This window comes from Medicago sativa, chromosome 4 (assembly GCF_051527215.1).
Source record: "Medicago sativa cultivar Bolivia chromosome 4, Bolivia_mono, whole genome shotgun sequence".
Lineage (NCBI taxonomy): Eukaryota > Viridiplantae > Streptophyta > Magnoliopsida > Fabales > Fabaceae > Medicago > Medicago sativa.
Window position 1 is genome coordinate 36529303 of NC_140752.1, and position 16229 is coordinate 36545531.

Here is a 16229-nt window from a genome sequence, read left to right on the forward strand (position 1 = left end):
AACCACAAACTATCTAGACGGAACAAGGTGTACCCTCTAAGACAACTGAAAAATACAGCAAGAGTTGACTCAATTGCAAGGTCATGAGTTCAAGTTCCGATCTTTTTTTTTTATTTACAAAAACAAAACGATATTCGTTCATTCAAATTGATATAATATATGACATACAAAACATGATCAATATCGCTCAAAATATAAAGGGTGAATATGCAAATAACCTCACAACACTAAGCTAATAGCATACAACGACAAAATGCCTACAAATAATATGATAAAATCTAAATCATCAAAATACTCATACTTTCAGATATGCAACGTTGACGTCCAAATCATTGATTGAATGTGTGATTGACTAAAGTTGATCTTTCAATAAGAACCAAACGAACACCTCAACAGACACGAAATCAAATAACGTCGCACAAAACAACGAACAACAACACAACGCTGCATTCAGATGATGAAATCACGAAAAAACAAAAGAAAAAAAAACTTAATATATGTGGAAATTCCTTATTTACATAAAAGATGCAGAGGAGTAATTCTATGTCAAAAAATAGTCTAAACCCACCCCTCTTCCGATTAATGAAAGAGAAAGAGAACTTAAAGAAAATATAGAGTTTTTCTCACTAAAATACTATGACTTGGCACCTGGGTGTGATAACTTATTTGGTGGATGATATGTAAGTATAGCCAACTCACCAAAACTTTATGGTATAAAAATAATATTTAAGTTACATTTTTCTCATTAATATTTGTATCAATAATAATATATACTTTTAATAATAAATCTCTCAAAAAAAATATATACTTTTATTAATACTCCCTCCGGTCCTATTTATAAGAGAAATTTGGGTCAATAAAAGTGGATGTATTTGGTCCAATTTTTTAACCAGATACATTAGCTTTTGTTGACCAAAATTTCTTTTATAAATAGGACCGGAGGGAGTAATATTTTTCTATTTTAATTCGAAAACTAATATTTTTTAATAAATATTTTATTTTTATTTTTTGTAAATAATTATAATAAATATTTTTTGAAGGTAATAAATATTTTTATTAATATTATAATTATAACAAATTGGGGTTTATTTAACCTATATATATAAAAAAAAAAATAAAAAAATTGAATGTCTCTCTCCATCTCCAAGGATTGAAAATTGAAATCCCTGGTTCATTCTCCGTTCATAACCAAACTAAAAAAAATGGCAAATGTATTGAAAGGTGGCAGTGCTGTTATGCTCTCATTCATCTCTTCTTCACGTACCACCACAACACTCTCACGAACAACGTCCAATTACTCATTCCTACCCAAATTCCCTTTTCTCTCACTCTCTTCTTCCTCTTCACGCCCCAAAACCCTATCTGGGTTCTCTCCATTTTGCACTCTTTCTTCTTCTTCTGAGACAGTCACGGAACCCATCGCTGTTGAAAACAATGAGAAGAGTAGTATTAAAGATACTGCTGGGTTGCTTGATATAAGGGTTGGTCAGATTGTGAAAGCATGGAAACATGATGAAGCTGAATCACTTTATGTTGAAGAGGTTGATATTGGTGAGCCTGAACCTAGAATTATTTGCAGTGGTCTTGTCAATTATGTCCCTCTTGAACAACTTCAGGTTTCTCTCTTTTTTTATGAATTTTTTTTGGTTTAAAATTGAAATTATGTTTTTTATTGGCGCATTTTATCGGATTTCAATATGGAATTTAATTGTGGACCAAATTGGTGTTGTCTGCCTCAATGGTAAGTTGTTAGAACTTTTAGGCACTGGATAAGCAACTTATTTGCAAACGCTAATCATGATAAGCACTTATGTATAAGCTATTTCTATAGAAAAAGAGTAAATTAAATTGTTTTTTTTATATGTTATAAGTTGTTTCCATAAACTATTTTGGAGAATTTATGAAAATTAGCTGAAAAAAGCATATGAAAAATGTCATCAGCTGTTTTTATAAATTCTTCCAAACAGTGTCACAAAACATATGTTAGTAGATAAGATGAAATAAAGCAATCCAAACAGGCCCTAGGTCATTAGGTGGGACAGCCTTGTGACTTATTTGAGTCATAACATTGCCACCCCTTTAAGAGCCGACGTCATCGGCGACTTTCACTCTATCGGCAGTGGCACTAACCTAGTGATAGCCATTTATTCTTTGGCGGCTTCATTCATCTATCAGTATTTGGTGGTGAACCCTAATCCAGCCTGTACGTAGTCGTTTCTGTAGTCTAATTATCGACAGAAGCACCAATTGTTATTACTTAAGCCCGTGTTGAGAGCCAACCCAAAAGACTATTCCATTAAGCGGGAGAGACTTGCGACCTAAGTACCGCATTGAATATTTTTATATACTTGATGTGGGACTCATAACATAAGTAGATTGGATTTCTTAAGCACTTGGTCAGTGATTCAATTTCTGACTGATTGGTATTGAGCCAACCCTTTAAATATACCACATATATGCTCAGAAAAGGAATTAATCTTCAAAAATGCATGTGAGGATAGTCTGGATTAAGTAGTTTGAATCTCTTAAGCACATGGTCAGTGGTTTGATTTCTGACATGCAAAGCAGGTAAACGATGTTGTGGTGAGTCTCAACGTCACAGCTCCAACAGAAACATAGTCATGAACTTGAAAACATGAACAAACTCATAATTGCAAGTTTGCAATAAACCCAACAGGACAGTGAGTTGAATTAACCTAACTCTCATGTGTTGAAACCTAGCTCTATTGAGCTGAATTGAATCTAGCTCTCCAACGAGGTGTCAGGGTTTGCGGGTCTAGCCCCACGAGTTTGCAGAGACTCTTGAATTTGACAACCCTGACCTTAACTATTCAAAGCATCGCAAAACTAAATTTCAAAGAAATCTGGAATTCAAACACATGGTTGCTGATTCTATATGCCATCATTCCAAATATTAGCTGAAGTGAAAGTTTTGCCTATCACTCAAAGAGCCTTGTTGCATGTTGATAGGCAAGGAAGTGTGGATGCTTCAAAATAGTTGTTGCATTAGTGCTCAATTCAATACCCCTCAAACACCATCATAACTCCTAGTCTGAATCCTTCGATACTGTTTTTATAAAATATCTTTTACTAATATCGGTGAAGATTTGATGTTTTTGTTTTAATTGAAGATTTGTGGTTTCTTGTTTATCTTGTATTATATTCACATGTTGTACTATAGTCATGTTGTGTCTTCTTTGATGCATTATGATCTAGAATTTATCATATTCATGTGTACATGCTGTATAGTATTTTTCTATGGCGTCATATTTGTACTGTGATTTCTGACCAGTGGCTCTCAGAAGAACAAAAAAGGAAAATTTACCAAGACTCCAAACTTCAATATTTGAACTGTACTCTTACATGCTTCTAGCTTCATTTATGAACTTTAGGAATTGACAACCAACATGTTATTTAATAAAAATCTACTATCTTTACCTCATTTCTAAATTTATGTTTATGTTTTTCCTTAATATTTGTTATGTTTTTCCTTAATATTTGTTGTATGCTTATGTATTTAGAAAGGTATATTATATCTCTCTCCCAAGGAATAACAGGATATTGGTGTCTGTCCTGGATAATTTAAATAAAAAGAAATACTAATAAATTTGTTTAAGGCCAATCATATGCTCACTTTAGGCATATTTGTGTGATGGAAAAAGAAAATTATAAGATACTCTTCCTATTCATGGTTAATTTTTCATATGCAAAACTGGAAAATAACTTATCCAGGTTACTTAATGTATGTCAGTTGATTCTTATTAAAATGTAAGTTCTATGAGGAAGCCACTTTATGTTTTGCAATTAATATATTTGTTGAGGTTCTATTGCCATCATATTTGTGTTTTTGTGTATTATATAACCAACAGTAAGACACAAATGCAGGGCAAAAAAGTTATCGTTCTTTCGAATCTGAAGCCTAGGAATATGCGTGGCGTCAAGTCTTCAGGAATGTTGATGGCTGCTTCTGATTCAAAGCATGAGAATGTTGAACTTCTGTTCCCTCCCGAGGAAGCAACTCCTGGTGAAAGAATATGGTTTGGATCTGCGGAAGAAAAGGACAATCAACCTGAGGCTGCCAAACCCAATCAGGCAATAACTCTACTTGAATAGTATTACATTCAAAAAAGTTGAATGGTCCCTTAATAATTCAACCTTCAAATTAAAAATTCTTTTTTGAGTAGATCAACTTTACAAATTTTCATTAACTTTTAAACTATTTGATACTTCATCAAGAAACATTGGTTGAATGTATGATGCATCTTTTAAAAGTATCTGACCCCATTTACTTTGTGAATTCATTTTCGATTTTCATTTACTAAAATTTGTGTTAATTTTACTTGCTAAGAAGGAGATAATAGACTCTTGAAGTGAACAATTGTGTGCATTTTTTGGAAACAAAGAAAATGCAAATAGAGTTGTTTTCATTATTTCTAGAAATGTTTCATCTCAAGCTAACATTTCATCTTCTCTCCATCACAATAATTCACTTCAAGAGTCTCACATCTTAATAGCAAGTTAAAATGAATAAATATTTTAGAAAATCAAAATAGAAAATGTTTTCACAAAGTAAACATGGCTATAAATTTTGATTATAAGATTGCATAGCTATGAATCATCAATTTTGTGTGCATGAACTTTTTTATGATCTAACAATTTGCTATGTTTGGATTGGTAAAATTCAATATCTGTTTTATGTTATTAAAGAGTAACTATGGCGAGAGTATTCATCTAGTGAGTTGATCCTCATCATATATGTGTGTGCGTGTGTGATTGCTTAGCTAAATGCGGAAGTTATAGAATTTAGAGAGCACAACAGAAGGGTAAAGATTATTGGTTTTCTCATATCTCACATAAGGTAAAGTTTGACAGAGACTGTTGAGAATGGCGATGCCTAGGATTATGTTAAGGGATGACCCAAATTGAAATTAGACTTGATAATTTGAAGCTCAAACTGTTAAGGAAAAAAATGGGAAGTCTATAGACTTCAGAGTTCATACCCTTTTTTATGTATTCCCTTGTGACTGCAGAACTAGTTTTATACTCTATTAGGGAGTAATAGGTTACTCATTGTATGATTCTGAACTTTGTACATATTCTTCCTATAAAAATAAGAGTGATTGTCGTAGACGTTGGTCACATTGATCGCCAAATCGCTTAAGTCTTTGTCTCTTGTTCTTCATCTTTTTCCTTCGATCTTTTGTGTGGTTTATTCCTATCAATTACCATAACATGTTAATTCATTAGTTATGTTCAACGTGTCATTTTCCATATGTAACTTAATATTCTTGTGTGACAATATGCAGATACAAAAGAAAAAGATATGGGAATTGGTGCAGCCTCATCTTAAAACAGATGGTTCTTGTACTGCGATGCTAGGCGAGCATGTTATGCGTACATCTGCAGGTTCAGTAGTATGCCAGTCTTTGCAGAATGCAAATATCTCCTGACCTACACTCAGATTCTCACTTTACACATCAGAATAAGCACTACCCATCCGTATGCAATTCTTCTTTTTTAGCTCATACGTGAACATTTGTTCTGTATGTACTTTTTTTTAAATAATTTTAAATTGTTTTTCAGTAGTTTCGTCTGGAAATAATGATTTCACCGTAGCATAAATATCTTGTCGTGGCGGTAAATGATTTTACACTGATTATCTATGGAATGAAAATATAAATTTATTTTACACACATTCAATCATATATTATCGTGTAGATATTTTAGTACATAAACAAGAGATGGGAGATGGATACACAAACACATGTATATCTTAAACTACTGCCTTTGCTGAATCTTCCTCCTTTGACCATGATTTATTCCTTGACGGTGTTGTAGCCTCAATAATATTTTGTTAATAACTTGATCTACAAAGTCAAAATAGGCATCACTCCAGGATCTCTTCATTGCTAAAACAAAATAAGGAACTAGAATGCCTGTTGCAAACCCCAAACCAAGACTCAATAAAAACCAGTTGTCATACGTTTCACCGTTTTCAGAGTCATGACTAAGATCATCATGACCTGAGCACTTCACCAGAAGTGGAGGACCACAGAGACTCGGATTCCCAGTAAAAGCTGATGCATCAAAGGTTGTCATTTGGCCTGTGTAAGGAATGGCACCCAGAAGGTTGTTGTGGGACAAGTTTAGGCCCCCCAAAAATGACAAGGAAGGCAAACTTAAAGGAATCTTACCAGAAAGTCGGTTGCTCGAGAGATCAAGAGATTCTAGTTTATGCAGATTTGACATGGTTTCAGGAATTTTGCCAGTTATATGGTTTCTTGACAAGTTGAGAATCATCAAACCAGATAGTTTTGTTATTTCATTGGGAATATTTCCAATGAAGTTGTTATGAGAAAGGTCTATGCCAGTAACAAGGGAAAGAGTCTTGGTATACTCTACTCTTTGGTCTTTTACATACACATTTAAACTTTCTTTGTAGTAGTGATCTTCAGAATCTCCATACAGTAAGTATTTATTTTTCTTCTGTGATTGGGCTATAGCTTTCAAATCACCGAAGCTTGTTGGAATGCTTCCAGTGAAGTCATTTTTGGAAAGGTCGATGACTTGCAGTGAGCCTAGTTTTGAAAGATTAGGTGGCAATTCACCGGAAAATTCATTAGACCTCAAAACAAGAATTCTTAGAAATGGAAAACCTTCCCCAAACCAAGTTGGAATAATACCAGACAGTCCATTGTTTCCAAGATCCATAGTTTCTAACATTGACAAATTTCTTAAAGATGACGGCAAATCCCCTGAAAAGTGATTATCATTAAGGTGTAGTGATCTGAGTAGTTTTAACTCACCCAAGGAATCTGGAATTGTCCCAAACAGACTATTATTCCCAAGGTCCAGTACATCCAGTAAATGGCAATTTGCAAAGCTTGCAGGGATCCTTCCTGTTAAGTAGTTGCCTGAAAGATTTATCACAGTACAAGGTGACATTTCTCCTAGAGACAATGGTATTTCTCCATGGAGTTGATTATGAGAAAGAGATAAAAATCCCACATGATTCATATATTGACATATGTTCAATGGGATTGTACCAGAAAAGCGATTGTGTGAGAGATCTAGCAGCGCGACTCCAGGTTTTATAACAGGAATCGGTCCATCAAGAAGATTAAAGCTTAGATCAACTCCATCAGAATCAGATCCTACATGCATTGGATTTGGAAGCCAACCCTGTAACTCATTATGTGACATGTTTAAAAATTCTGAGCCGGAGGAAATGTCCCAAAACCAGTTTGGTATAAAACCAACAATGCTAGCATTTGAAAAGTCTAAATAAATGACCTTATTTTGTGATTTAAGCCAAGGTGGAAAAGAGGGTCCCAAAACACATGAACCCATTAGAAGAAACGATATTTGGAATGGCGGTATCCAATTGGCACTGACATTCATAGTGAGTGAATTGGAAGATAGGACCACAGTCTCCAATTTTGTCAGCCTTGAAAAATGGTCTTCAGTTACCATTCCTGTCAATTGATTGAAAGAAACATCTAATTGTAACAACTTAGAAAGTTGTCCTATACTATATGGTAGAGTACCATTTAATTTATTCCCTGTAAGTATCAAGTGAGTGAGATTTGGCAGTGACCCTATAGAGACTGGAATTGGACCTTCAAGCAAATTATGTGCAAGAGTGATAGCAACTAGATTGTCTAGCTCAACTAACCAATCTGGGATTTTACCATATAACTGGTTGTTTTCCATGATAAAATACATCAAATTAGGAAGAGGTTTTCGAGATGGACATTCATCTATTCCTTGAAGAAACTCAGGTAGAGTCCCTGTCAAATTGTTTGTTGATAAATCAAAAAATTTCAACCTACAGAGTTTACCAATGGAACTAGGAATACCACCCTCGATAGAATTGTAACCGAGGTCAAGGTAAGTGAGAGAAGTCAAGTTTCCAAAGGATGAAGGAAGTGTCCCATGTAGTTTATTTCCTGACAATCCAAGCATTTGTATCTTTCTCCATCCTCTCATGAAGAGTTGAGAACAATTGGCTGTGAGATTTCCATTATCCCCTAAACTCAAAAACTTTAAGTTTGGTATGTCTCTTAAACCAAGTGGTATTTTTCCATACAAACCACCATTGCTTATGTCAATATGTGTTAGGGTACTAATATTTACAACCCAATCAGGTATCTTTGAAACAAAGTTATTAGAACTAAGATCTAAAACAGCAAGTGAAGTAAAATTGAGAGATGGGGGAGATGGAATATGACCAAAAAGTTGGCAAGAAGATAGACGCAATTTCATTAAAGAAGGTAGCTGGTTCAGTGCACTAACCCAATCTGTTCTCGCTACCGATGAAAGGTCGACTCCATCCATGGCAAGATGTTTCAAAGAGACAAGGCCAGCCAACCAGTGTAGATTTTCAACATGCAATCTAAAAGCACCGAGATCAAGAGAATGCAAGTGAGAAAGATTTCCCAAATGGGGTGGAATTAAACCAGCAAAGCCAGCATTTGAAAGGTTCAGATATTGCAAATTTACTAATGATCCTAAAAACTTAGGTATTGGTATTGCTCTGAATGTGTTGAAGCTCAAGTCTAAATGCCTTAGTGATTTGAGTTTCATCAAAGATGGTCTTAGCTCACCACGTAGGTTCCACGTTTCATACTTGTGAGGAGAAGAATGATATGATTTTCGATACGGGTTATGGAGATCAATTGCAACGACCGCACCTGTGATGTTATCGCAGCATATTCCATGCCATTGACAACAATTGTTGCTTCTCCATGACGAGAGACGGTTGTGAGAATCCTCAATCCCATTTTTAAAGTCTATAAGAGCCTCCTGATTGGAAGCCAAGCATTGAATAGCTTGAGTATTGCTGTTAACAGAAATTGCAACTAACAAGCCATAAGCTAGTGATATTAACATCTCAACTTGAGACGTTTTTCCCATTGAAATTTTTCTCATACTCTGGCGGTAAACTGATAATTATATGTCAATTATGAAAACCTTGGTCACAATCAGAACCTAGTCTTTCATGCCTATTTATTTTGTGTGAAAGGAAATTTGTATTATATTTATAAGAAAAAGAGGCCAACATTTGATCTTTTCTGACCCCTCATAACGACTTGTTTTTTTGTTTTGTTTCCATGCAAGGGGTCACAATCCAAACTATAATAAATTTTCAAAGATATTACAAATGAATATATTAAAAAAACAGAATCAAATTATGTGTAATTTGCCTTTTCCTTGCGAGTATATTTGTTTGGAAGTATGCATTCTGTTACTTTCTGTCCCGAAACATATTTTGACTATTGTTAGTATATTCAAAATAAAAAATCTTTTGAGCAACCTGCAAACATTCATGTAACATTTAGTCCAAAGCTTAAATCCTTCAAAAAAATTAAAAACTAAAGCATATTCATAAGATCTTAGAATGCAACTTAGGAGGCATCAAAATGAAGATATTAGAACGAACTTAGAATACGTTAAGGAACATATGAACAAATCAATGTTGCTTGTTCTTGATTTGATAAAGAAAAATAAAATGGACACAGCTTATTCAGAATGGATTTCAAATAAATTTGAATCACTTTTTAATACTCATAAACAATTATTTAAACATCATGTGGTTGGAGATTAATATGAGATACAACATGCATAATTTTCATTCCTTCAAAAAAAAAAAAAAAAAAACATGCATAATTTTCATGTGGTGCCAAGTTACCCTATATTCCTCTACTTGTTTTTTATATTTTTGTTTTCAACTTCGCCAGTCCTCTTGAGAATGAGATTATATTTTTATAAATCAAAGACTATTTACTTTTCCCACCCAACCTATTTCTCGCGTGTCCTGTAAATTTTACAAAAATGTTCATGAGGTTTTCAGATTTTAAAATCCAAAATAATTTTTCACTAATTCGGATTTTATAATCCGAAATATGTTTATGTATAACCAACAATAAGAATCTGTCCTATTTCAGTAGTTTTGAATTTTGCTTTTAAAAACAACCAAAAACCAAAGTAAAAAAATCCTAAAAACCTGTCAAATAAAATCATAAAAATAAATATTCTAAAAATCAAATAAAACTAATGCAATTTTTTTCGGATATTTTTGAGAATATGAAAAATTTAAAAAAAATGAAAAATGGGTCTAAACGAGGGAATTTTATATTTTGAGGGCCGGAGTCTCGTAAGAAGTCCCTTCTAGGGGAGTATTGATCCTTAATTTTTTCGTGATTTTCTGGAAAAGTTTCGGAGCAATCCGATCAAGTAGTCTGAAAACTGAATTTTTGACCAAGAACAACTAACAATGACCAAAAACAGAAGGATGATGGTTATGAAGATTAATATTGTCTTTAAAATGACTATTCATGTTAATATGATGAGATACATTGTAGAACCACATCATGTACCCCTCTTCATACCTCCAATGTTTCCTCGTTGTTGTCTGTCGACCCCTTTGCGCCTGGTCAAGGACATGGACCAGAAAATCATGAGAGGCCAAAAAAACATTCTCTACATCCTCTGAAACAGAAATACCAAAAATTTAACGAATAACAAATCGTTAAAATAAACAATAATTAAAATAAACATTAAACATTTTAACATAACAATTAAATAGTAAAATTAAATTAAATTGACGTGTAATTAAAATATTTTAACATAGCAGTTAAATCATAAAATTAAATTAAACAATTAAATTGATGTGTAATTAATTTGTAATTAAAATATTTTAACATAACACTTAAATAATAAAATTAAATTAAAATAAACTATTAATTTGACAAATAAAATATTTTAAAATAAAAATTAAATTAAAATAAACATATCAATTGACACGTAATTAAATTATTTTAACATAAAAATTAAATCGTTGTTTACAAAAAAAATTAAATCGTAAAATTAAATTAAAATAAACATATCAATTGACTCATATTTAAATTAAATTTAACAATAAAACTTACTGTGACGTCTCTCCATAGCCTACATGCCACGTGTCTACCAAAATTTGGTAGAAGCGACATGTCAGTAGGGCCCTCGAGAAAAACCTGCGGTCCGAAAAAATCTAAATATGTTAAATTTCTCCAAAAAAAACCTAAATTTAAACGATAAAAACCAAAATTAAATTGACGTTGATTGACGCAAGAATGAAGAAAATCGCACAAAATAGGAGTGAAATCGCACTTTAGGTTTGAATATCAATGGTGGTTTCTATTTATGGGTGTGCTACGCTAGCTTAACATGACATAAGCCACGCTGATGCTACCGAACGTGACTTAAATCACGTATGGGCATTTTCTGTACTTTGTATGGGAGTGAGCAACATCAGGGAGGTTTGATAATTCACTGTTTTAAACTATGAGAAAGAAAGTATTTTTTTTTAGGGAGTGGGCAAGATATTTAAAAATCCTGAATTCAAATTTGGTTAAATTAATAAACATTAATCTAACAAATTAACTATTAATAATTACTTCTTAAAAAAAATAACATTTACTTCTTAAAAAAAAACTATTTACATTTACTTTTTTTAAAAAAAAATAGTAACAATTACTATTTAATTTTTTTTTTTAAAAATAGTAACAATTACTATTTAAAAAAAATCATTAGCTATTCAAAAGAAAAACTAAAATTCACAAAATACTAGTGAATAAATCTGAGTCATTTATTTTTTCTAAAATTCCACATGTCATTCATTTAACGGATGAATCCCATTTCCTGTCCAAAAAGGAGAGTATGCATTCGTGTTCCCTACTCCCCCTTCTCCCATAAACCCCTCCGCCTGTATCACCCCAAAACCCTTCATCACATCACTTTCCAAATGAAACGACACCGTTTTCTTCCCAAATCACTCAATTTCAACACAAACTCATGAAATTTTCTTCACTCTTCACCCCTCAAATTTTCAATACACCCCTCATTACCCATTACCACACTCTCAAACCTAACAAACCAAACCCTTGGTTCCTCAAAATCGTTACAACCCTCTTCCTCTTCAAAACCCCACTCAACAACACAATCTCCAATTATCTCAACCACCACTTAACTCCATCACTCGCATTCGAAGTTATCAAAAAACTAAATAACTCACAATCACGTTTCAATTTCTTCATATTCACCAAACAGAACTTAAACCTCTCACATTCATTTTGGACTTACAACTTCCTTTTCCGATCTCTTTGTCGCGAAAGTCAAAACAATTCCGTCAAAGCTCTTTACGATGTTATGAGGTCTGATGGTTTATTGCCTGATGGGAGACTGTTAGGGATTTTAGTTTCGTCGTTTGCGTTTGTTGGTAGGTTTGATGTATGTAAGGAGATTGTTAATGATTGTTTGCGTAATAACGTTGATGTGAATGTCGTTGTTTATAATAACATTCTTAACATTTTGGTTAAATGTGGTAGGTTAGATGATGCTGTTAGTTTGTTTAGGGAGATTGTGAGGTTGAATTTGAATGTGGATAGTTTTACGTTTAATATTTTGATTCGAGGTTTTTGCGTTGCTGGGGAGATTGATGAGGCGTTTAGGTTTTTGAATGATATGAGAAGTTTTGGTTGTTACCCTGATGTTGTTAGTTATAATACTCTTATGACTGGTTTGTGTAGAGTTAATGAGGTTGATAGAGCACGAGATTTGTTAAAAGAGATTAATAGTCCTAATGACGTGAGCTATATGATAGTGATATCGGGTTATTGTAAATTGAGTAAGATGAACGAGGCTTCTTCTATATTCGATGAAATGGTTAGTTCCGGAGCTAAGCCAAGTGCGGCTAGTTTTAATGCACTTATCGATGGATTTGTTAAGGCAAGTGACATGGTTTCTGCACTAGACATACATAAGAAGATGATTTTACATGGCTGTGATCCGGATGTTGTTACGTTCACTTCGTTAATTGATGGATATTGCCGAGTTGGACAGGTGGACTATGGCCTAGACCTTTGGAATGAAATGAAAGCAAGAAATTTGTCTGCAAATTTGTATACTTACTCTATTCTTATTAGTACTCTGTGCAAGAGCAATAGATTACAAGAAGCTCACGAGCTTCTGACACTATTGAATCAGAGTGAAATTGTTCCGCAGGCCTTTATTTACAATCCGGTCATTGATGGATATTGTAAATCTGGGAATGTTGATGAGGCTAATGCAATTGTTGTAGATATGGAAAAGAAATGCAAACCTGATAAACTGACATTTACTATTCTTATTATTGGTCATTGTATGAAAGGAAGAGCGTCCGAAGCAATTGGCATCTTTTACAAGATGTTGGCTACCGGTTGTTCCCCAGATGATGTCACTATTAGAACTTTAAGTTCCTGTCTTTTGAAATCTGGAATGCCTACTGAGGCTGCCCGTGTTAAGGAAATTATGTTTAAGAATCAGGGCATTTCTCCGAAAAATTCATATCATCAAAGTACAGATTCAGATATGCAGCATTCTCTTTATTGACGTGGTTCTGAAAATCAGTGGTTAGGCATTGACTTCCAATGTTGTCGCTTGAGAAAATACACTCATGGGAAGGCTTGTCATTATTTTCTCTTGATTATAAGCAAGGGTGTTAGAATTGTAAGCTCCCCGATGATTCTGCTGATGTTGTTGGAACATGCAGGTAAGCATGCTGCATCTTGTTGCTGTTTCTTTTTAGTTGGCTTTTCGACTAAATTTGAACTTTATCTTCTTATGTCAAATTTGTTATATATATATTCCTCGTTTTTCATTATGCAGTTTTAATATTTTTTTTTGACTTTCATGTTCACTTCGAAGCATAATACTTAAAGTGTGTATATTGAATTATTACTGAAAGAAATAAAAGTGACTGAAATATTGAAATGTTCAGTTTGAAGCATATTGCTGAAAGAGTATATAAAATATTAAATAGTACTGTCAAAATATATAAAGATTATTAGGAGGATTTTTACTGTGACAGAAACATTTGAAATAAAAGGTAGGAAGGAAATTCGCTGGCTTAGAAGGTTGGTGATTTACAAGAGAGTGATTGTCTGATGGAATTATCAAATCTTGAGCTTTGTTCTAAGTCATAAACTTTCAAATAAAAATTTATTCTATATTTGGGGAAACTTTTTCTTTGATTATGAAAACAACTAGCAAGCAACTTACCTTAACATTAATAAACAATGTTTCCAAAATTTTCTTCAATTTCTCTTTTTTTCTGATATAAAATCATGGAACATTTATTTGATCTATGAAATCAGGGTATGTGTGTGCAAATGTCTGTTTTTTCTGAACTCATTTTATAGTTTTATTTTCTTTGGTTATCATATTTGGATGGTTTAAACAAAACTTTCTTTGCATTCTAAAAATGTCTGTTACGTTATATTTCCGTACTGTTGGGAACTCAAGATATAAACTCAATTCCCATCGTCTTTGTCATTGTGCACAAAATAGGACAATACCTACTGGAGGAACAAGTCAGTTTGCTTAAGAGCTGATAGAGTTCTTCATAGTTAAATCTTTGGAAGTTGGACTAAAGCATAATGAGCCTGGATAACATGGAACTATGCTTACATGGAATTCAAATTATTTTTCTAGATTAAAAGGAAGCAGCTTTTAATTCTCGTGTTTCATGCATATGATATCAAGTGATTGTGGTTAAATTCTGGCCTTATTATATCTTTTGTTCTTGAAATGCAAATAATTTTTCTACTGACATGAAGAAGAAATTAACCATTACTTATTAATTCTACCCTGCCATATAAAGTGGCATTGTACACCATATATTGTTTAGTATTGTTACCAAGAAAATGATTTGCAATTCTCCAATACAATGTTGATCACATTCACGACTTTATAAGAGAATCTGGATTTATTAAGCGCATGTTTGTTGCTGCGGCGACTAACCGCATCACCGTGCATTCAGCCACTGCTACTAATTGGAGCTTCGTTAAATTCACGGCAATATCGTTTTGGGATACGAGAAATCGGCCGCAGCTGCAGTTCTAAACAGGGATCAAAACTTGATTATTTTTAGAATTAGCTGTCTCTTTTTCCACTGGTAAGCCAACATTGATATCTTGAACGCAGTGATGAATTCTGAAGTCCGTGCGACGAAGGATGCTATGAATCAATCAATCGACATTGTTTTTTCAGGTTCATGGACAATGCATGTCTATTTGGTTTTGGTAGTACTTGGAATGGAAGGTTTTGTCATCAAATTTCATAATCCTTGACAAAACACTAATACAGGGAATGAGCCTACCTGGTTAAGAACAAGCTTGATGCTTGCTGGGTGTCATTAAAGAGGTAAAGTTTGTCACATGGAATGAGATTTCATTCTTAAGTTCAACTTATCAAGTCGCGAACTTTTAATTTCATTCTTCAGATGAACTTGGTTTTTCATTAATTTTTTTATTGTCGAGCCTTTTCTTGGCATACACGGTGTTAGGGGATACAGATTGATAAAGTCATAAAGTAATATATGTATGAACTTTTTTTTTGTGCATTTCATATAGAAAGCGAGGTTCTGAATGTTATATTGGTCTCTGCAGATCTATCTCCTGATCATAATTTTAATCGGAACTATTGTTATTCTTAGACATTTTTGGGAAAGGATGCTATAAGTCAATGATGCTCTATTTTGATTGTGTTTTAGGTTATGGACATTGGACATTACATGTCTCTTTGGGGAAGGATGCTATAAATCAATGATAACCTATCCCGAAGTTGTTAGTTATTTATGACTATATAAATTATAAAGTAATGTCTGTATGAACTTGTTTGCATTTCATAATAAAAGCAAGCTTCTGAATGTTATATTGGTCTCTGCAGGATCTGAATGAGCAGTGGGCCAGGATCTGCAGGGTGAGATTTCTGAAACAAGGAAAGGCCAAAATGTATCACATTAATTCATCAATCTGGCCAGGACTGAAGCATCTTGTCTCTCTTATTCAGCAAAAAGCTACTTGGAGGGTTGGAAATGGAGAGAATATATTCTTTTGGACCGACAACTGGATTGATATTCCTATTGTGGATCACTGGCAGTTACCTGATAGCATAGTTGTGAAAGCGGAAACGCGGCGCGACGCGGCCACCCTAAAAATTGACGCGGCGCGGTATGCGGACGCGACGCGGGGGCTATTACATGACGCGGATCCTAAAACTAAAAATTATTTTATTAATAAAGGGCTACTAAAATATGGAAAAAAATGTATTTAGTATTTGTATAAATGAAAAATTAAAGACTATTAATTGTTTTTAGTATTAAATACTATTATACTTAAATACTTTTAATTTTAAAATATCATATTATT

The 16229-nt window shown here is 33.4% G+C and overlaps 3 protein-coding genes across 4 annotated transcripts; 2 read left to right on the plus strand and 1 right to left on the minus strand.

Moving 5' to 3' along the window:
* The first annotated feature begins 1103 nt into the window (after positions 1-1103).
* LOC146929096 (Nucleic acid-binding, OB-fold-like protein) lies at positions 1104-5700 on the plus strand. Its single transcript, XM_085701171.1, has 3 exons — positions 1104-1616; positions 3886-4092; positions 5307-5700. The coding sequence occupies exons 1-3, from the start codon at positions 1203-1205 to the stop codon at positions 5448-5450; spliced, it is 765 nt and encodes a 254-aa protein (XP_085557297.1). The 5' UTR covers positions 1104-1202; the 3' UTR covers positions 5451-5700.
* Positions 5701-5778: 78 nt separating this feature from the next.
* LOC146929097 (receptor-like protein EIX2) lies at positions 5779-9654 on the minus strand. Its single transcript, XM_085701169.1, has one exon. The coding sequence runs from the start codon at positions 8929-8931 to the stop codon at positions 5779-5781; it is 3153 nt and encodes a 1050-aa protein (XP_085557295.1). The 5' UTR covers positions 8932-9654.
* A 2034-nt stretch (positions 9655-11688) lies between these two features.
* Positions 11689-15727, plus strand: LOC146929098 (uncharacterized). 2 transcript variants are annotated; one of them, XM_085701174.1, is made up of 3 exons: positions 11689-13570; positions 15070-15222; positions 15572-15727. In XM_085701174.1, the coding sequence occupies exon 1, from the start codon at positions 11836-11838 to the stop codon at positions 13408-13410; it is 1575 nt and encodes a 524-aa protein (XP_085557300.1). In that variant the 5' UTR covers positions 11689-11835; the 3' UTR covers positions 13411-13570; positions 15070-15222; positions 15572-15727. The 2 variants fall into 2 exon arrangements, with proteins under 2 accessions (XP_085557300.1, XP_085557299.1); XM_085701173.1 differs by having other exon boundaries at positions 11695-14974.
* Positions 15728-16229: the final 502 nt, after the last annotated feature.